This window comes from Malaclemys terrapin, chromosome 1 (genome assembly GCF_027887155.1).
Source record: "Malaclemys terrapin pileata isolate rMalTer1 chromosome 1, rMalTer1.hap1, whole genome shotgun sequence".
NCBI lineage: Eukaryota > Metazoa > Chordata > Testudines > Emydidae > Malaclemys > Malaclemys terrapin.
Window position 1 is genome coordinate 308071087 of NC_071505.1, and position 22801 is coordinate 308093887.

General features: G+C 43.8%; 2 protein-coding genes across 2 annotated transcripts; one reads left to right on the forward strand and one right to left on the reverse strand.

Annotated features, from left to right (window-relative positions):
* The first annotated feature begins 794 nt into the window (after positions 1-794).
* Positions 795-12076, forward strand: MTIF3 (mitochondrial translational initiation factor 3). Its single transcript, XM_054015390.1, has 4 exons — positions 795-864; positions 7849-8333; positions 10078-10232; positions 11753-12076. Exons 2-4 carry the CDS (start codon positions 7850-7852, stop codon positions 11966-11968), a joined length of 855 nt encoding a protein of 284 aa, XP_053871365.1. The 5' UTR covers positions 795-864; position 7849; the 3' UTR covers positions 11969-12076.
* On the reverse strand, positions 11951-22222 carry GTF3A (general transcription factor IIIA). The gene is made up of 9 exons (XM_054015389.1): positions 21855-22222; positions 19516-19616; positions 17594-17690; positions 17295-17383; positions 16149-16222; positions 13616-13699; positions 12893-13122; positions 12755-12814; positions 11951-12255 (listed from the first exon to the last, which is right to left on the reverse strand). The coding sequence occupies exons 1-9, from the start codon at positions 22056-22058 to the stop codon at positions 12094-12096; spliced, it is 1101 nt and encodes a 366-aa protein (XP_053871364.1). The 5' UTR covers positions 22059-22222; the 3' UTR covers positions 11951-12093.
* Positions 22223-22801: the final 579 nt, after the last annotated feature.

Sequence of the window (22801 nt, forward strand, 5' to 3'; positions counted from 1 at the left end):
TCCCCTTCTCTTCCTTTTTATTTATTTATTTAGTAAAACAATTGGTAATTTCTAAACACTAAAGCCTGATCTACACGACCAAGTTAGGTTGATGTAAGTTGCCTTGCAACAACCTATTTGTGCGTGTCTAGTGTCTACACCAGGGGTCGGCAACCTTTCAGAAGTGGTGTGCCGAGTCTTCATTTATTCACTCTGATTTAAGGTTTCACGTGCCAGTAATACATTTTAACGTTTTTAGAAGGTCTTTCTATAAGTCTATAGCATATAACTAAACTATTGTTGTATGTAAAGTAAATAAGGTTTTTAAAATGTTTAAGAAGCTTCATTTAAAATTCAATTAAAATGCAGAGCCCTCTGGACCAGTGGCCAGGACCGGGGCAGTGTGAATGCCACTGAAAATCAGCTCGCGTGCTGCCTTCGGCACCCGTGCCATAGGTTGCCTACCCCTGCATCCTTCCAGCCCAGTGCAGTCACTCTCAGCCCCTGTAGAAATGCACAAATAGCAACACAAATGTACAACTCAGCAGCAGCCAGCGAGATGCTCTCAACATGCATCACACACATGTAAACCCCGTAACCCCCGAGTCACACCCGGGACCCCCAGACACCACCTCAGAAAGCAACACGCTGCAGCTCCCAGTGTCCCCACAGCAAAGGCCATTGCCCGCCCCGCCCGGCACAGGCCCAGCAAACACCCGCGGTTCCTAGCCCAACCCCCCCGCGCACCCTGCACGCACAGGCCCCGCGCGGCGCAGGCGCAGGCCCCTCCCGGCCGCCGAGCTCGCTCCGCTCCGCCCCGCCTGGCGCCGCCCGCCCGCCCTGCGTCCGCCGCTGCCGGATCCCCGGCCCGGCCCGGCCCGGCAGGTAAGCGCCGCCGCCAAGCGCCTCCCGGCCCAGCCACCTGCCCCGCCGCGGGGCCTCGGAGCCCGGCCGGGCGGGGGTGACGGGGCCGCAGGGAGGCGCTGACGTGCTGGCACCGCGTCCCGGGCCTGCCCCAGCCGCCCTGCCAGGGGGAGGGGGAGCCCCGGAGAGCGACACTGCCCCCCCTTCGGTATCCGCTCCCAGTACAGGTCCACTCCTCCAGTATCCCCCAATGCCCCGCCCAGTACAGGTCCACTCCTCCAGTATCCCCCAATGCCCTGCCCAGTACAGGTCCACTCCTCCAGTACCCCCCAATGCCCCGCCCAGTACAGGTCCACTCCTCCAGTACCCCCCAATGCCCCGCCCAGTACAGGTCCACTCCTCCAGTACCCCCCCCCCAATGCCCCGCCCAGTACAGGTCCACTCCTCCAGTACCCCCCCCCAATGCCCCGCCCAGTACAGGTCCACTCCTCCAGTACCCCCCCCCAATGCCCCGCCCAGTACAGGTCCACTCCTCCAGTACCCCCCCCCAATGCCCCGCCCAGTACAGGTCCACTCCTCCAGTACCCCCCCCCAATGCCCCGCCCAGTACAGGTCCACTCCTCCAGTACCCCCCCCCCAATGCCCCGTCCAGTACACTCACCCGGTGCCCTTCCCAGTACATGTCAACCCCTCCAGTACCCCCCTAATGACCCTCCCAGTGCACTCACCCAGTACCCTTCCCAGTACATGTACACCCCTCCAGTACCCTCCCCATACCCATCCCAGTACAGGTACACTCCTCCAGTACCCCTCCAATGCCCTGCCCGGTACCCGTACACCCCTCCAGTACCCCTCCAATGCCCTGCCCAGGACAGGAACACCCCTCCAAGACCCCCCCAATGCCCCTCCCAGTATCCGTACACCCCTCCAGTACCCCCGCCCAGTACAGGTACACCCCTCCAGTACCCCCCCATGCCCCACCTTGTGCACTTACCCAGTACCCTTCCCAGTACACATACACCCCTCCAGTACCCCCACTCCATACCCCGCCCAGTGCCCTCACCCGGTACCCTTCCCAGTACAGGTACACCCCTCCAGTACCCCCCCAATGCCCCGCCCAGTACAGGTATACCCCTCCAGTACCCCCCTAATGCCCCTCCCAGTACAGGTACACCCCTCCAGTACCCCCACCCCATACCCCACCCAGTGCACTCACCCGGTACCCTTCCCAGTACACGTACACCTCTCCAGTACCCCCCCACACCCCGTCCAGTACACTCACCCGGTGCCCTTCCCAGTACAGGTACACCCCTCCAGTACCCCCCTAATGACCCTCCCAGTACACGTATACCCCCCAGTACCCCCCCTGCCCCACCTAGTGCACTTACCCAGTACCCTTCCCAGTACACGTACACCCCTCCAGTACCCCACCATACCCAGCCCAGTACACTCACCCGGTGCCCTTCCCAGTACACGTACACCTCTCCAGTACCCCCCTAATGAGCCTCCCAGTGCACTCACCGGTCCCAGCCGGCGACTCCGCTCAGCCTCCTGCCGTTCACCCAGACCGGCAGGAAGCTGAGCAGGGCCGGTGGCCGAGATCCTGCCTGGCAAGGGGCCGGCCACCGGAACCGCAGATCGTCAGCAAGCTGAGCAGGGCGGCCGGGACCCCAGACTGTCAGCGGGCTGGTCTGGGGATCCGTCCGCTGGCTCCTGCCTGTCGGGGTCCCAGCCGCCGGCCCCGCTCAGCCTGCTCAGCCCGCTGCCAGCCGGGGTCCTGGCCACTGGATCTGCTCAGGCTCCTGGCGGCCTGGGAGAACGGAATCCCAGACCGCTCACCCAGGCCGGCAGGAGTCTGAGTGGAACTGGCTGGGACCCCAGCAGGCTGAGCGGGGCTGGCGGCTGGGACCCTGGCTGGCAGGAGCCGGCCCACTGCTGGCCCTGCTCAGCCTGCTGCCAGCGGAGTGAACAGAACCGCAGGTCGGCAGCAGGCCCAGCGGCAGCCGGGACCCGCAGCCTGCCATTAAAAAAAAATCGGCTTGCGTGCCACCTTTGGCAGGCGTGCCGTAGGTTGAGGACCCCTGTTCTAGTATATACTGTACTTTATGGTAATTTTCACTATATGCGATTTTCCTCTTACGCGGTGACTTTAGAACCTAACCCCCATATAAGATGTGACTCCACTGTAGTGTAAAAAATGTTGGGGGGGCACCGCTTTTTGGCACCCCCAAATCTTGGCGCCCTAGGCGGTCGCCTAGTTCGCCTAGTGGTTACACCGGCCCTGACAGCATCCCCAGCCCAGGTGACGTGACAGCCAGTGGTGGATTTAGAGTTAATGAGGCCCCCCCAGCCCTGTGCTCAGCTTCATTTTTGGGGCTTCTCCTTGGCACTCAGCCAAGAAAAAGAACGTTCTCTCTTATCTCCCCCTGCCCCGTTTTTCATTCTTTGTTCTTCATCCTCCTCCCATAAGTAATAGCAAGTAAATGAAAATAAAGTGAGGTACCTTGATTGTTTTTGTAGTCTAACTTATTTTTCCACAGACCACTTGAAAATCACGGAGGGTCTCCACGGACCACTTAATGATCTTTCCAAATATTGTAAAAAAATGTTCGGGTATGGGGTCTGGCCAGGAGCTAGGGCGAGGGAGGGGGCTCAGGGTTGGGGCAGGAGGTTGGGGTGTGGAGCGCTTACCTGCGGCAGCTCCTGTTTGGTTCTCAGGATGGGGGTGAGGATGTGGGAGGGGGTGCAGGAGTCAGGGCAGGGGGCTGGGGAGGTGTGGGGGTGCAGGGGTCAGGGCTGGGGAGGTTTGAGGGGGTGAGGAGGGTGCAGGGGGCTGGGGAGGTGTGAGGGGGATGCAGGAGGCAGGGCAGGGGGCTGGGGGTATGTGAGGGGGAGCAGGGGGTGGTGGGGTGCAGGGGTTAGGGTGGGCAGGGACTCGGGGGGTGGGTTGGGGTCATGGGGGTGCTCACACAGGGGGCTGGAGGGGGTATGCCCCAATTCCAGCCCCTTCCCTAAGACCTCACCCCGCCTCTTTTTGTCCTCCTCTCCAGAGCAGCGTGCTGTGGCTCTCGCCTCCTGCCTGCAAGGCTGATCCAGCTGATCGGTGGCAGGGAGGGAACACAGCATGCTGGGGAAAGGGGCGGGGCAGGAGCCAGGCTGCAGGCAGAGGCTGCCACGGAGCCCCAGCAGCGGCAGAGTCAAGCTTCTCTGACCCCACAGGAGAGAGTGGGGGGCGGAGAAGAGCGTGCTGGGGCCCCATTCGACTGTGGGCATGGTGCCAGTGGCACCATTGTAAATCTGGTATTGCCCCCAGGTACCTCCTCCCAGTACCCCCCAAGTACCCCCTCCAGTAACCTCAAATATTCCTCCCAGTACACACTCCTCCAGCACCCCCAGGTACCCCCTCCAGCACCTCCAAATATCCCCTCCCAGTATATACCCCCAGCTCCTCCCGAAAATACCCCTTCCCAGCGCACACCCATCCCAACACCCCCAAATACTTCTTCCCAGTACATACATCCCTCCCAGCATCATGCCCCATACCACTAAAATAGCCCCTACCAGCACCCCCAAAATACCCCTTCAAAGTACTCACACCCTTCCTAAATACCCATCTCTCAGCACATGCCCCCAAAATACCCTCTCTTGGGTGGATAAAAATGGATTAAAAATATCAGATTTTTTATTTAAACTGGATTTGTTTATTTTGTTATTTAAATTATAATAAGATTTTCTTCAAAATATCAAACTGTTACAAATATCTGAATTTAATACAAAATATACTAAGGCCTAAATTTATTATAATCTTAAAACATTTTAAAAAAAAATAAATACTGTATGCTGAACCAGTGAGCCTTGATCAGAACTTTGAGTTAAAGGCTGCTTTTCTTGATAAAGAAAGAATTGGGGAAAACATCTAACTTTTGAGATCAAGCTTTATAAATATGGCAAAATAGTTCAAGTACTATAGTAAGGGCTTGTTTTGTTTAATAAAAATAAATTTTGTGCGCTGTTTCCTCTGTTTAATTAAATTTGTTACCATCCTAATGCAGCTTGACAAGTCTGAGCAGGAGATTGGACTAGATGACGTCCTGAGGTCCCTTCCAACCCTGATATTCTATGATTCTATGAAGTCATGAGCAAAAAGTTAATTATCTAGTAAATAAGCAATATATCATTCACTATTCTCTAACATACTAAAACTGTACAATCAATAAGAATCTGAAAACATTAAATGAAGTAATTGCTTAAGTACATGTATATAGTTATAGTGTACTCTACTAGATAGCAAAAAAAGTACCAAATCTAGAATAAAGGCTCTAATTAGTTGTAAATCAATATGTTTTAATGATTATATCAACCAATGAGACTGCACTTTTCTTTAGAAAAGAACTGAAGTACAAATAGAAAAGTTGATTAAAATCAGTGATTTAAATCATTATAATTTAAATCAGCCCACCCTGACTCCCTCCCACATTCCCCAAATACCCCCCCAAAATACCCTCTCCCACAACAGGCCTGCACGTACATCCCAAATGCTCCCTCCCACACCATCTCTAGAATATTCCTTCCCAGCACACACACACATGCACCCAAAATACCTCCTCCCAGTGCACTTGTGCACAGAAAAAAAATATCTCCCTGCTCATGTGCATGCACACTCCCACACAGCAAAATACCTTATCCCAGCACTCAGCAAAACACCTCCCTCTCAGCATGCACATGTATCCTGTCAACGTACACACACAGCAAAACACCCTCCTCTCTGGACACATACACCCTCCCCAGACACTGTAAAATTCATAGTAAAATACCCTCTCCCAGCTGTGCATGGTCCTTCCCAGAGATTGTAACACACACACACAGAGCAAAATATGCACCCCCACCAGAAATATAAGCAGCAAAATCCATTGTTGTAAAAAGATACTTTTCTCTCCCCCAGCAAATGATCATGGGTTTCTTGGGGGGGCAGATATGGCATTTAAAATGTTAGTCCATGGTACTAAATAAGGAAGACAAGGAGAACAAAGTTTGAAATTATGTGTATGTTTGGGGTAGCGGGAGTTTCATTTTTCTGGTCAGTAATTAGTGAAATAATACCAGGTTCTTTGGGATGGAGGATACATTTTGGTATTGAGCATGTGACATTCTTTATGATCAGGAACACTAGAGGAAAGGCAATGTGGTGGTGTGTAGGATATAGGATTGGGGACTCAGGTGACCTAGATTCTAATCCTGGTTCTGCCTCTACATTCGTGACCCCCGGTTAGGAATTGTTAAACCCTGAGTCCCAGCCTGGAGTTTCCAGCATCTACGCTGTGGGCCCAAGTCCAACCAATCATATCTCAGACTTCCTAGCGCCCTCCCAAAATGTGGCTGCTCTAGCCCTTTGTTCATGGTGCAGTGTGGGAAAACTTTACTGGCTACCAAACTTGACTGTCCAGAGGACAAAGAAAGTTGGCCCATGGGATACTTTTGGCAGACTCCCGGAGCATGCATCTACTAGGGCTGTGTCTATACTGCAAAGCAAGAGGGTTTGAATCCAGAGCCCCGGCTTGACTCGGGCTCAGACCCTCCATCCTGGTGGGGTCCTGGGAGCCTGGGTCTAAGTCCTCTGTTAGTGCGATTTGTGTGTAGACAGAAGGGAGGTTAGGCTTGAGCCTGCAGTGTGGACATACTCTATGAAATACTGCGACATTCCATATGCCTGTAGCAAACTCTTTACCTTACCATCCTCTCCCAGTCTGCCTGCTTCACAAACATCACCTTGGACAGAAAAAGCATTTTAACAGCTATCTTGGGATAGCCATAGTAAAATGCACTCTCCCCACACCCCTTGGTTTCTTGGTTGAGTGCATTCTCTATGCCTTTAAATGCCTTTGGAGGAGTAGGGAGAAACATCAGGATATTGTCCTAACTCACTATATACAGTAACAAGATTGTGCACACTTTAAACACTGTCAATAGCAAATCTTTATTTTCAACTTTTGTCAAAACAATATAGCTTGACAAGTGAAACCACTAATATAGATGCAGCTGTGCTCTAATATTACTGCATATTTGTCTGAACTTAGAGATGACAGAGCTTTCTAGTTTAGTTACTGAAATGACAATAGGACTTAACCCATATAACAGCAAAACTGCCAAGTATCCTCCTTTGATTGCTTATATGGGATTAAGTTTGGGTAGCTCATATTTTGAGGAAAATAAACTATTATTGTTATTTTGAGTCACTGATGTAAGAAATAGGTTGTATACTAAAGGATGATTTCAACCCTGGGATAAATGTGTGCTCCTCTCTATGGGCTTCCTACAGGTATGGTAATGGTCAAGTTTTAAGCATGTGTGCAAAGATTATGCATGGAAGTCTCATTCTTTTAAGTTCCAAGCTTCCTATATACCTCAGGGACATGAACTTCTAAGGACTTTGCAGAGATCTGATGCACAGACCTCAACTACTCTTGAGTGTCTTGGTGGACCTGAGTCAGTGTAGTATAAGTGAAAGAAAATATTCTAATCAAGGAGGGTGCCGGTAGCACCAAGAGAGAGGTTCGTTCCACTGTCAGATTTTCCATCCAACTTCCTTCATTTGTGCATGTAACTTCAAATGTTGAAACTTTATTTAAAAACAAAACCCACCCCTCCAGACAATGACAAACTATCTGGTCTTACAATGGTAAATCAGCTAGCTCACATAACTCTTTGGGGTTCTTTAAAGTAAGTTTAGCCCCTACATTTTAAAATATTTGAAAAAAACTCTTTATGATGACCCTTCAGAAGCCTGAAATGGTTTCCCTGCCAAACCCTTCTTTCTCTATTGTATGAACGCTTTATTAATTGTAGGGTCACTGATGACTGTGCACCTTGAGTCTAATTAAATAAAAAAATACATGACTTTGCAAACAAATGAAAGGATAGTTTAAAAATTAGGGCTGCCAACCCTGACTTAGGTCTTTTTAACTAATGAATAGAGGTTTGTTTTTTCTTTTTTCCCCATTTTCTCAGAATGGCTGCCCTTTGCCTAAGGAAATTAATACATCAAGCCACAAGGAATGAAACTAGTTGCATAAGTAAATACTTGGACATTCCTTTGGTGCAAACCATGCAAAAGACAACATTCTCTCAAGCACTGATGGTGATGGCTGGTGCTAAAAGGAGACTTATGTTTGTACCTACAAAATCATTTTGTACAACTGAAGAAGCTGAAAAGAAACCAGAAGGAAAGAAAAAAAAAACAAATGCCCAAAGACCATTTGGAAGCATTGGGAGGAAAATTCCTCAGCAGATCATTCATGTAATTAGTGAAAATGGAAACAGCTTAGGAAATATGCACAGAGGAGATGTGATTCGACTCATGAATGAGCGTGATCTGAAGCTTGTTCCACTGTGTGAAAATGAAGAGCCTCCAGTGTACAGACTAATGACTGGGAAGCAGATTCATGAAGAGCAGCTCAAACGTAGAGAGAAGCAAAAAGCAAGTTCAAAAGCTGGTAGGTGTCTTGCTAATATAAATTAAACACTTCGAAAACTGCTGTATTAGAAGTAGTGGCAGTAAATCAAATCCAGTTTGTTACATCAATGTAAATCCAGAGTACTGTCATCACAGTCAATGTTATTTTAGATTTGCATGCTGAAAACGCAAAAATTGGTTTAGTCTAGTTAATGTAGAAAACCATTCTGTTATGCTCTCATAATTAATATTTTGGCTTCTGGTATTGTTTAAGTACTTCTATAAATGAATGACCTAGATTCTGGTACCATGGCATTCATATTGAATTTTTGTTCTTTTAAATGATCATTAATTTTTATGAATGCAAACTTCTTTATAAATGATAGTTTTCATAACTGAATATGCCATATCTATAAGAAGCATACTTTTGTCACTGACAGTCACAAAACATTGCTCAACATATAGGAGAGAAAATCTGGAAGCCTTGACAGCAATGTATTTACAGTGTTCCAAATGGACCCTTCCACTTTTTTATATAAAATAACCAAAATTATTCACTTTTTCCTCATAAATCATTCTATACCCGTAGTTTAAATTATTGGGTTGATAACTTGGCAAGATGGAGCACTTAGAGGTGGTATTTGTATACAGTGATGTCTGTCTGTCTTGGGTTATCCTCATGCAAACTAAGAAATTGTTCACACTTTTTGATGTTTTCTGCTATTTACTACTGATTTGAGACAGGTGAGCTACCGCAGTAGCACCACTATAACAGTTTTGGTTAGCTCTTGTTAAAACACCTACAAAAAGAAGTTTGTAATAATGGATATTTAAGAGCATATGCAGAGGGTGGGAGGAGAATGAGTTGTGTTTATGCTATTACAGGAACTTATTTCTAACAGAATTCAAGGCTGTGTGATCTTTTGAAACAGAATGGAGATGGAGGGGGATGACTAATTTTTAAAAGTTTTCCCACTTAACTATACAATGGGAAAACATTTAGCCTTCTTATATTTAAAAAAGCATAATTTGGGATTCATACATTTCATGGCCAGCTACACCTTGGAACAGCCTTATTTGTTAAGTACCTGAGTTGTACTCAGCCTCATCTGAGACAGACCTTGACCAAACCTGGTTAGTCTGAAGAACATGGATTGAGTGACTAGAAATGGTAACTTTAAGATTGTTATCCTTTCCACCACCACCTCACATCTCTAGTTTAATATTGGTTACTGGTTATGAGCCTTATGGAAAAGAGAGCTCTTTAAGAGGGATGTTGAAGGAGGAAAGGCCTGCCATCATGGTAATGGGAACATGTTCCGAGCAGAATAGGAGGGGGCAGCGTGGTAATGAGCAAGATATGGGGGGAGGTTTGAGCATTGGCCTGCTAAACCCAGGGTTGAGAGTTCAATGCTTGAGGGAGCCATCTGGGGCAAAATCAGTACTTGGTCCTGCTAGTGAAGGCAGGGGGCTAGACTGGATGACCTTTCGGGGTCCCTTCCAGTTCTATGAGATAGGTATATCTCCATATATTTAAATATGAGGACATAAGGTATTGTGAGCATGCAAAAATAATGATAAACAGGTAAGATAGGGAACTCTTAATGGAGTAGGAAAGATGGTTCATAAGAATGAAGACACTTGTCTGACTTGTACTTTTCTCCTCCCTCCTCCCCCCAAAAAACCTCCCAGTAGCCTCAGTGCATTAGAACACAGAATAGGGGTGTACACAACACTACTAAACTTAGTTTGAAGCCTATATATTATTGGTTATATTTTAACAGGGCCTGTTCAGCTGAAGGAGTTAACTTTTTCTGCAGCTATTGCAAAACATGACTTAGAGACTAAAATTAGACAGATTCAGCAGTGGATTGATAAGAAGCATCATGTCAGAATTTCTGTACAGCAAAGAAATGTTGCAGGTGGACCAGAAAAGATGGTAAGCTATATTAAGGTTTTTTAAATTGTGGATCAGCCAAATGTATTACTTGGCACTGGTAGCCTTATTTGTTTCCAGGTATAATACTGCTTTCTTCCTTTGATAGTATACTCTTACCAGTATGTGATGGTTGTGACATTAGTACAGAGGGCAAAAACCTGTTTCCTTTTAAGTGAAGTTACTTCCATTTATCAGACACTACCATTCAGAATTAATTGTCTCTTCTCAGAGATAATTTGAACAATGTGTTTACACACGTAAATCTCACACATTGCCTTGAAATGTTTTAACACTACATTTTTCTAATGCATAGTTAGTTAAAGTAAGACAATGTGGAAGTTGAAGCTAAATAAGTTCAGACTGGGACTTAGGTTTAGCTGTTTAACAGTGAGAGTAGTTAATCATTGTAATAATTTAGCAAGGATTGATGGTGGATTCTTCCTCACTGGCAATTTATTAATGTAAGAGGTCTGTTTGTTTTTTAAGAGATGGTATAGTTCAAAAGGAATTACTCTGTGGAAGTTTTATGTCCTTTGTTCTACAGAAGGTTAGACTAGATCACAATGATCCCTTCTGGCTTGGAATCTATGACTCCCTTCCTCCAATATGCATGAAAGCTAGCTTATGGTACTTGGCCACCTTGCTGACAAATGCAAAGAATCCAGCTTCTGTCTCCCCACTCCTACTGGAGTACCTTCTTTAGCAATTCCGTTTACTGGAGGGTCAATAGGTGGCTTCTAGGGTATGCTTCCTTTTGTTTCAGTACACATTACTTTGCAGTGACTTACATCTGATCATGGTGGGTCTATTTGCTAATTTAGGAGAACAGGACTTAGTATCTCACTGATGCAATTCTTTGTGTGTGTAAATGTTAATGATTTACTTTAAAAGTGGAACAAAATTTTATTGATAGATTTAATGAAATGCTTTTTGCAAGTAAGATTGAAAAGAATGGGGCTCCCCCTACTTGTGCAGGTATCTTCTATGACACCCTTCAGTCATTATGAATTGCTTAAGACTGAATTTCAGAGTAGAGAATTTCACTGTCCCTACCTGACAGACTCTCTACTTCTGACATTTTGTAACTTATTTTATAAATGTTTCCTTCACTCAGGCACTAGTTGAGCCTACCACTGCAACTGCATGGCTAACCTTTTCTATTAAAAGATTTCATGGTCGCACTATGCTTCTAATAATTTCACTTAAGAATCAAGTGGAAAGATAATATAGGTGTAAAGGAGAATGTGCTTACTGGAACTTCACCACTGAAACAGCCTTCTAAAAAGGCTGTGGCACTTTAAAAGCCTCACTTACTGTGGTGATGATTAGAGAAAGACAATCTCTGTGCTGCACTCATAGTCCAAATCAGAGCTAATGTTGTATCAGATTAACTGTAAGAAACGGCCATAGAGGTAGACCAGACTTAACATTTTAATCTCTCTTCACTTACTCTAAAGAATTATTAGAAATGGCCTGCTTAAATCCCATTGTTAATATAACCAATTTTTTTTTGTTTTCAGCTGGCTTTCTTTGATCAGATTGTCAAGACTATGCCTGAGAAAGCTACTTACTTATCCCAGCCAAGAGTCACTAAAGAAGGAAAGAGCACATGTGTTTTGAGACACATGTCAGAAAAAGAAGTTAATGAGTACAGGAAAATGGAAAAAGAAAAACAGACAGACATTCTGAACAAGGAGAGTGGAAATGAAACTACTGAGTCGAGTGAACTGCAGTGATTTTAACCAAACACTTGAAGTGACTATAAAACAAAATATTCAGTTTTCTACATAAGCCATTATAAACTGACCCATGTGATAATAAAGCAATTGTCAATTCTGGTTGAAGTTGTCTCCAGAAGTCTCTAGTGCAGAGTCAGTGTTTCAACAGTTGGTAACTCATTTTCTGCAGGTTTATTCAGAGCCTTATTTTCTGTTGCCGCTTCAACCTTTCGGCGCTGTGCTTTAAGAGGAATATATCCACTCAGACGAGAGGCCAGACTTCGTTTAGGACGAGTTTGTTTTGCCTTATAAAAGAGTCACAGTACAGTATTAGCAGCCTTCCTACTTTATAGATTAAAAAAATCTTGATCATCTGAACCAGGGGTCGGCAACTTTTCAGAAGTGGTGTGCCGAGTCTTCATTGTTTCGCATGCCAGTAATACATTAACGTTTTTAGAAGTCTTTCTATAAGTCTATAATATATAACTAAACTATGGTTGTATGTAAAGTAAATAAGGTTTTTGAAAGGGTAGCGAGTGTGCCACTGAAAATCAGCTCGCGTGCTGCCTTCGGCACACATGCCATAGGTTGTCTACCCCGAACATGCAAAATTATTCTTTGCCCTCCTTTACAGTATTTAAATTCAGAAATACTCAGTGCCTACATAAAATAAAGTAGTGGGCTAGACTAGCTTCCAATTTTAAAGACACTTTACATAATTGTATGTGTTTAAATTAATTTACTCTTTGCTTCTTGAAGAGAAAGGAAATGGCTCAGAGGTGTTTGCAGAAGTACTTGACTTACTTTTAAGTTCAGCTTTCCCTTGTCAGGATCATGTACAACAGCATGCCTTGCAAGACTTTGCTGCAATTGAGAAGAAAGTTATGTTGACATGACTCAAGAGAAGATATTCTGGATTTTAAAGCAGTCTACAATACCTACTTTCATTGCAAACACTTTTCCACAGCCAGCATAATCACAAAAAAATGGTTTTTTCTCCTCATGAAAAGAAAGAATATGGCTCTGAAGATTGAACACAGTTGTGTAAGTTCTCCCACAGCCTTCTCTTGGGCATCGACATACTTCTCTTTCTTCAGCATGTGTTTTCTGATGTTGTCGAAGGTAATCTTTGCGTTTGAATGTTTTGGAACATACACCACAGATTACTGGCTCTAGGTGAAAAACAAGAACAGAGCAACTTACTAAAAAAAAAAAAATCCAAATGAAGGTTCTGACTTAAATAACTCAAGTCAGTCCTTTAGAATGAGAGTCTCCAATTCATATTCACTAACTGAAGGAAATTCAGGAGCTGTTTCATGTTCTCATCCTAGACTATTCATATCTTGTACTAAGGAACTATATCCCATTACACATGATCACATCAGTGGGCAAACGGGACAGACTTGAGTAGTACTTTTCAATTACAGATTAGCCAGAATGGTATAGAAGTATCTCATATTAAGCTGTATTAATTTGTAATTAATAAATTATATAGAGTGTAATTAAAGAAAATTTATAAAATAAAATTTAAAAAAAAAGAGCAGGTTGGTAAAATGTTTAGTGAGATTTCCCTTCAAGTTAGTATTTGGGTTCTTACCCAATACATTAGAGCACTGAACTTAATTCATTGTATAGAACTGTAAAAACAAGTTTTACTGAGCTTACCTGCATGACTGTCCTTCAGATGTTTTAGATGTTCTGTCCATGTTTTCGCAACAAATGAACAGTTGTCTTTTTTGCACACATATCCTATTAAACACATTGCTTAGGTTTAGAAAATACACTAAAATGTGTGAATTTGCCAGAGATCAGTCAACTAAATGTTAGATACACATATACACCTGCTCAATACAGGTCCAAGATAAGTGAAACTAAGTCATTCTTAACTTAGAATGCTTGAATGGTTAAGGAAACTCGTCAGCTGAATGTGAGGTGTTTTTGAGAAGGTGTGGAGCACTCCCATCTTCTTCCATCTCTTACCTGTCCCTCCCACAAAAAACAGTTTGCACTTAACTGACTTTCAGAAAGGAAGAATCTTGAAACTTGGCATAATGATATTTCTGAATCTTGAACAATCTGATTAAGTTTTATGATTGAAAAAAGTGTCACTAAGTGGATGAAATGGTTTTTAGCTAAGGCTAATGAATCCTTTTCCCACTTGGACATCACTATGCACTCACACAGCCTAACAGGCAAAGGCGGCTGCTGAGGTAATGTATCAGGAGATTAACATTTACCCCACCCCACCCCACCCACCCACCCTCCAAAAACAAAAAAAAGCTATTGTCTCTGTCAGAGCAAGAAGAGAGTTGGACAGAACGCAAGTCTCATGATTTTGGAGATTTTCCCTAACTTGCTAAAGTCTGCAAATTCTTACTTCCATTTAGAAAAATGAAATTTGCTACCAAGCTATAGTTAGCAGCAAGACTCTGAAGTTGCCCCTCCTTTACTCACTTCAGTTTTCAAGGCAGGAAAATGGAGTGCAACACAGGAGTTGTACACTTACCAGAAGATGTAAAATTAAAGTTTCTATAACAATGCTAATGCAGCCACACTTTTCATGCTGAGTGCATAAGCTATAAAAAGAGATCTGTTTTGTTAATGTATACCTAAAATCCACAGCATGTGCAGCATGGCTCAGTGTGTAAGGCTACTAGAGCACGTTAGTGTTAATTTGAGGGCTGCAAGGGTTCGGAGAATTAGCTAGGATACACAGATACGGCATCAATTACCTATATAGCACACTTCCAAGTTCATAGCAGCCAAAAGCCACTGGCTATTTGTCCTATGTGAAAGGAGTAGTTCAGTCCAATTCTGAATTAAGATACCTCATTATGAAGTGGCATTGCAATTAGCTCCTTTGTTGGCACTCAGCAGAGGGCAAGGCCCACAGACTATCCTCAGTTCTTAGATGGCTTCCCACTAAGAAGTGAGATGGGGCAGAACAGCACTTAGGCACTCACACTGTAAAGCTGACTGAAACCAAATATTGGGCCTACAATATTTAAGCTATTGGAATTGTACCTAGATTGTTATTATTGTCCTCTTACACTGGTAGAGTGTAAGCCACATACCAATCTTTGATTTGCCAAGACTCAAGTTTGCATCAGGTATGATTAAATTAGTTTAAGTCATTTGACTTGGAGTTAAAACTGAGCGCAATTCTATCTTATATTAGGTACTGATAGGGCCCCCATCACTAATATCTGAGTGCCTCAGGAGCTAATGTATTCATTCTCAGCCTCCCTGTGAGGTAAGCAGGTACTATTATCACCATTTTACAGATGAGGAATGGAGTCAGAGGCTAGGGCCCAGATTTTTAAAGATATTTAGGCACTTCTCTACTCAGCATTGCAAGGCACAAATGACAGGCCAACTAAGTCTCATTTTCAAAAGAGACAAGGCATATCTGCACTGCCCTCCAATTTGGGCTAAGGTGGTGTGAATAGCTATGTGCACCAAAGTGCTGTAACTCCCCTGTATGGATGAGGTGGGCATGAATTTAAAGTTCTTAAATTTGCATACGAGATTAAGTTTTACTGAATGTTAATGGAACTCAGTGTATGTACCTAAATCACTTTTGAAAATGAGGCAAACTGCTATGTCATTTATGCCTTGCAATGCTGAGCAGAGCACAATTTTAGAGGTATTCAGGTGCCTAGTGCAATTTTCAGAAGTTGAGAGTTCGGCACCTGGGCACTTTTCAAAAATCCCACATCTGCATTTTTAAGCCCCTCAATAACTTTAAAAATTGGGACCCATGTGACTTGCCCAGGGTTACACAGGAAGCATGTGGCAGAACAGGGAACAGTATCTAGGTCTCCCAAGTCCTAGGCTACTGCCTTAACCACTGAGCCATCATATCAAAATAATCTCAGAGGGAAGGAAAGTGTGATCTGAGAAGGACCTACCTGAACAGTATGACTAAAAACACTTGGAGCTATTCTGCCAAGCCTGTGAATGTTCACTTACATTAAAAGTGAAGTTACACACTGAATACTGCAACACCCTATAATTACACCTCAGCCAGCTATCCAATTAGTCTGTGCTGTTTTGTGTCAATTTAGACCATTTGGTTCGTGACATGAGGGCCATGTCTAGATCTGGTTGTAGATCTCCAAGCCCCCAGGCTACCCTGAAAAACAAGCTATTTTGTGGTACTTCAGTCACACTGAAGTAAAAGGGAGAACTAGATTACCTTCATGTATCTTCTCATGCCGTTTTAGTCTACTTGGAGTAGGAAAATGTTTTCCACATGCTTCATGACTACATCTAGGTGTTAAACACATTAAAAACAATCAAACGAGGCAAAGCAAAGACACTAATGAGCCAAAAGCAATTAGAAGGGTGCAATCAAATGTATTTTTTCAAAAAAAGATTCTCTATATTCTTTACAATAAAATAGAACACTACACAGTGCAGCTCTGATCAGCCTGATCCACTCAACAGCTGCAACTTTATGTTGTAATTATGAAACATTTTCTATGTATATAGCAAGTATCATTCAAGACTTTAAAAGCTTAGTTAAACCTCGTATCATCCCTGTGAGGTAGTTTCTCCTTCTGGAAAATGGGGATAGGTTAAATGATACATCCAAAGCAATGCAATAAGTCAATACCAGAGCTGGGGGTGGGGTGGGGTAAAACCAACAGGCATCTGTCTCCTGTTCTTGTAATCTAGCCAGTGGACTATGCTGCCTCCTTCAGTTATGCTATATATAGTTAGAAGTAACAATGACATTCATAAGAAAATTCCACCTATAAGAAATAAAAAGACCCAATTTTGCTTCCATCAATTAATATGGGTTTGCTTTGCTCATGGAGACATACAATTCCACAAAGGTAGTACTTTTCAGTCAAGCCAATTGTGTCCTTACACCTAACTCACTTTTGTTCACCACTCACCTGTGTGTTAATTAAGCAGTTACTCCCTGATGGGGAAGCAGGCAGGGGAGCCAACCTGGTAAAGGAAAATGCTATTCTACCTATGGATTACACTTTATATGTAAAGTTTAAACTATACAGTCGGATGATGCTGTAACAAATCCAAAGCATTGAATGTACAAACTATTTCCAGTTAAGGAGCACAGGACTGCTGCTCAGAATAGATTGGCAAAGTGAAGGGATAGTTCAACACATGCATATGTCTGTAGAGAAGTAAGCTGTTAAGCCTGAAGTTAACCTAACAGCATCCCTTAAAAATAAAAAGAAAAGCATGTTTACATATAAAAGGTCCATAATCAAAGTAGATTTGTATCATCCACCCACACTGAAGATCTCGTATCTTATTTCATTTAGATATTGTATATGGGAATATCTACAGTTTATTAAAATTATTCACCTACTTGAAAAAAGGTTCACTGGTGTGTTGACAATGATGAACTTTTAGCTGCTGATGTTTTCTAAAAGACTTGCTACAACCTTCAAAGGCACACTGTTTGGAAAATTAAGTTGGTTATGGTTAGAGAAAGGCCAATATGATCCACAGGTTTTTGCTAATACTACAAATTCAGTACCAAATATGCAAGTGTTTTATAACAACATTTGAACATGCACTCACGTTTCCAGGGTCTGAAATATTTGGTTGACTAAATTAAGTGGAGGCTGTTTAATGCTAAGCATATATTAGCAAAGAGTTACTTACCACATACTGCTTTTGCTGATTTTCATGCTTGCGTTCAACATGCTTCTTTAAATTTGATTTTGTTGTAAATTTTTGATTACAGCCATCAGCTGTGCACCTGCAAATAAATTATATTTTCTTAATACTGTATTCAGATAATCAGGAGAGTGAAGGGAAAGAGCTAGAGTTTAATTCTTTATATACCCACAAGTCAATATTTTTTAATGAACCTACCAGTGTCTCCAAAATATTGCACAAACATTAATCAAACCTCACAACCATCCCACAGAGTATTATCTATATTTTAAAGATAAAATGGCAGGATAAGTGACTCATTTAAGGCTACAGTGGAAATCCCTGTCAGAGCACAGATATTAAAATTTAGGGGTTCCTGGCTCCCAGACCATCACATACCCACACCAATTCTTGGAAGTTTGTACTTCGCATTAGAAAAGTTGGAGTGCTTTATAGTATTATGATATTAAAAAAAAATCCTGAAATCTTTTAATAAACAGTCTTATAATTGTACAGTTTCTTTCATCCTGAAAGCTCCAAGAGAGTTCAACCCACGTAGAAGTCACTTCACCCAATGAAATGGGTCAATATGTGGTAGTTTAAACAGCCAAGAGTAACACTACAAATTTACACAAGCACCAGTGTTCTCTGTTTTATGTCTCATTTGAAAGAGAGGCCCTTCAGCAGTAGTGCTCCCTAGCTATGTTGGGACATTGGCTCACTTCTTAATTGAAAGACAAAATACTAGCAGCTGAATCACCAACAACCTACAGAACCTGTTTCTCTTAGTATTCCAAGTTCTGTCCATGCCCAATCCGGTTTAGCACAAAAGACCTGGCTGACCAAGTTAATATGGTTTTGCATTTTCCAATTTGGTTCATTTGCAAAAAAATGTAAGAATTACTTGATAAGTTTATTTGCACAGTTGCTTCAGTGACCTCATTAAGAGTAAGAAATACATAGCTACATCCCCTGTTTGTACTAGTAATAGAACTAGTTGGGAATTTTTTGACAAAACGATTGTGTTGTCAGAAAACGTCATTTTCTCTAAACCAAAACTTTCATGGGAGTTTACCAGATTTGATTAAAAACTTTCCTTGGAAAGTGGGAGACCAAGGGTCAAATCCCTGCTCTGAATCAGGCAAAGGTGTCTCATTCTGGGGGGGGGGGCAGGAAAACAATTTCCTACCCAGCTCTAGTTAGTCAGGCATATAAAATTTTGTATATGGCAATATGCATTTTTAATATATTACAAAAATAAAGGATGATTTCTGAAGATTTTAGTAGTACAGGAAAGTTTAAATGACAGTGTCTCATGAAGAGACTTCCACTGGAAGAGTTTGAAAAGGTTAATGCTAGTTATTTGAGAAATGGGTGTCTTTCCCCCCCCAGACAGTGAATGGAACATCAAAGGTAGTAAATCAGGTAGTCCTATTTACTTTCTCTCAACCTAAAAGCAAGGGACATCCAATGAAACTGAAAGAAAAATTTAAAACTGATCAAAGCAAAGACAGGCCAAGAGCTTAGTAGGATTCCAGTAAAGGATTTGGTATTTGTACTGAGAACATGCAAAATTATCTCAGATTAGATAAACTAGAACCCTCAGGCATCATTGCACAAGCCAACCACTAACTGCTTGGTGCTAGAAGGACAGGGTATTCCATAAACATCTATTATGGATTCCTCCCACCTCACCATCCTCTGAAGCATCTGGTATGGGCCACTGCCAGATACAGGATACCAGGCTAGATGGCTCACTAGTCTGAAGCATCATGCCAGCTCGTGTTGGTTTCTATGACACTGAAATCATACTAGTGTTATACTTTGTTTGGCTTTCCTGAATGTAAGTTTTCTATTTCAGTGTGTTTCTATAGGACCGCAGCTAATCATCTTATTCAGTGCCTGAAGGAAGAGAGTACAATACTTACTCAAATGGTTTTTCTCCACTGTGCGTAAGAAAGTGACGGGTAAGATGGAAGTCTCTGGTGAAACCTTTACCACAACCATTATAATTGCAAACAAATGGTCTCTGACAGAAAGAAAGAGAGACTGCTTAAAAATCATACAAGTAAGTTATTTTAGGAGACTGATTTTCAGGAGAAGCTGCCCTTATATTAATGAAACCAAGTAATTTTTTTTCCCCATATAAACAGTGCATTTAAGAACCAGGAGGAAAAAAAATCAGAGCATACAGGGCACAGGTTTAGTCGGTGTTAAACCATTAACAGTTACAGAAAATGTTTAAAATATTCATTAATATGCACAAGTTTTCTCTTTAGAAAATTAAAGCACTTTAATATCCTCAGGTTGCACACATAGACTGTTATGGGAACCCATTTAAAATATTTTCCTAGATAAAAAGAAGTCTCAAACTTTAATCTGGATTTTTTTTAAATTTAAGAAAATGCCAAAAATCTGTATCCATAAGACTTTGAGTTTATTTCTCGAGTTCAGACAAGTTTCTTATAAGATGATTAATGTTTCAAAATTAGCACAGGGTGATCTTACAATAGTTTAACTGAAAGACAGAAAAATACACAATGTAAACAAAAACTGCATTAGTATTTGACAGCATTTTGAGTATAGTCAATTTTACGAAAGTTAGTTTCCTCTTTTTGTGTGGTTTTTCCATACAGCCACATGGGAAAGCACACACACTTTAAAAATAAAATAGGGAAGTTTGATGGTTAAGCCACAAAATTTGGTAGGAGGACAGACACCTGAAGGACCTGGATCTACTTTTAACTAACTAGATTTCAAATAGATAGTGTCCTTTTAAATCGTTGGAGGCTATTAACGTGGTACAATGCTTTCTATTTCTATAGATTCTTTCACCCAAGGAGCTTGAGGAGTTATCAGAGGTTTGTAAAGTGCTGTGGAGATGTTACTAATCCTGCAATTGACTATGCAATCCCAGGGAGCCCCAAATGATTTCACTAGGGAAAAGGACAGGGAAGGGAGTCTGTTCAAAGTCAGTTGAAGGATCACCACCTCACAGATAAGGCGACTAAAGCACAGAGAGGTTAAAGTGCAATGTGAGTGGGAGCTTTTTTTAAGTGACAATTTTTTAAAATCAATTTTCTGAGAGAACATCCTTTGTTATACCAGGATTTTTAAAAAATTCTTGTAATTTAAAGGGCAATTTAGTGTTTGTGTTTTTCTGTTATGTTTAGAAAGGGCTTCTTAACCAGTCTGAGCATACCATCACCAAACATGCTCAGTCACCACTTCCCCACTAATTCACACTCTTGTCTGTGACTTGGTTACTTCCAGTTTAAATTCTACTGTTACTATGAATGGTAAACATCCTCTTGCAGAACCTAGGGAAGGGTGTGCACCCTCAATAAAAGTGAAATCACCTAGACAGTGTTGCCAAACCTTCAAAATAAAATGATGAGAAAAACAAGGAGTTTTTTATTATCTCTCTCACAGTAATCACAGTGGTTGCTTGTGACAACAGCAGACACCAGGTGAAAAATGTGATTTCCAAATTGATACTGCCCAGCAAAATTATAAATGGTACCCAGGAGTCCCAATGCACATTTACACAGCTGTGCTCAGTAAATGCTGCATGCCTAGTGCATCACTTCCTCTGAACTGTTTCCTGTTGAAATAAGTCACCGCCTTGAAGAGAAGGCTCTGCTCCTTGCCCTGAAGTTTCTTGATATCCCTCAACTCCTGCCTTATGCCATGGCAAAATGCCCAGTTAGACACTGCTGCCCCTCCCCAGGGCTATGTTATGGGGGGCAGGGCAGGAGGGGTCCATAAAGCACACAATAGGGCAGCTTGCACATCTGAGGCACAGGCCCCTGGCACACACCAGTCCTGGGGGCTCAATGGGATTATGCGAGCAGTGCTAGCAACTTGTCTTCAAAGTACTTCAGGCATCTTGTGACAGCTCCTCAGGCAGGCAGAGGCATTAGGCACAAAGCACATGTTTGCTAGCCCCATGCCAGCTGCACCATACAAACTGCCTGCTTCTTGCCCACAGGCAGCCTTTGCGGCCTCATGTGCGTGGCCCCAGGTGGCAGCGAACCAGGCCTGGTTCATCTGGCAGGTCACCCTACCAGGGCAGCGCAGTAGGCAGAGGCTCCCACAGCCCTGGGATCTTGGGGTGAGAGGCACTGAGTAGAGCCCACCCCAGGAGAGCAGGGCTCCATAGGTGGGCAGCTCGCCCCGCCCCCTCCCGTGCCAGCCCTGGCCCCGCCCACTTACCAGCCCCACCCCGCCTCAGACTCGCCCCCTCCTCCTGGCCCCGCCCTCTCACCTCCCCCGTGTGCCGGCAGAGGTGCGCGTTCAGCCTCCAGGCCTTGCTGAACGTGGCCTCGCAGTCGGGGAAGGAGCAGATGAAGCGCTTGGCACAGTCCGCGGGGGGTCTCGACTCCCCCATGAGGCCCCGCACAGGCAACCGCCGGCTCTGTACACACTCGGCCGCCGCTCCTGCCGCAGCCTCCTCCTCATCCCCAGCCATGCTGACACCACGTGATGCGCTTTTATTCTTGGCACCGCCCGGCGTCTTTTTCCTGTCCCCTCTCGGCTCCTATCCTCCGGCGCGCGCCCCCTTGACCTCTGTGCGCTGCCATTGGATTGGCCCCTGCTGTGCTGTGTGCGCGCGACAACGAGGCGCCTTGTCCCGCGGGCGTCACGTGCTCCCGAGCGAGCGTCAGGACGCTGCCGGGAGGCGGTGCTCCCTGGGATAAAAGTGTGTGCGCAGGCGCTATAGCCTACTATGCTTCTCTCCCTATGAGTGTGAGGGAGGGGTTAGAGCTAAAGGAGGGAGGCGGAGACTGAGACCTGCTTTAGGGGAGTGGGCTGGGACCGTACAGCTGTGGGTTCGATTCTAATCTCCGCTGTTCTGTGCCTGATTGGCCATAGCAATCGGAGGCGGCAGGAATCGGCCATGGGCAGCCTGTGTAGAGGATTAGCTCTGGCTCCCTCTGTCAATATGCCTGGTACTGTTTCTGGGCGAAGGTGTGTTATCAGCAGTTGGATCAATAGTGCAAAAAGTTAAGGTGCATCTGATGTTCAAGAAGGGGCCTGATTACTTGCTATCTAATCCTTGGGCAATGGGTACCTCTCAGACTCCCTACCTGGGGTGCAAAATACAGCATCCAAGGTGGGGGGGTGTATTTATTTATATAAACCTCCTCAAACACCAGTTACCACCACAAGTTAGGATAGCTGTATTGAGTAAGCAATGCCATGGGGCACAAA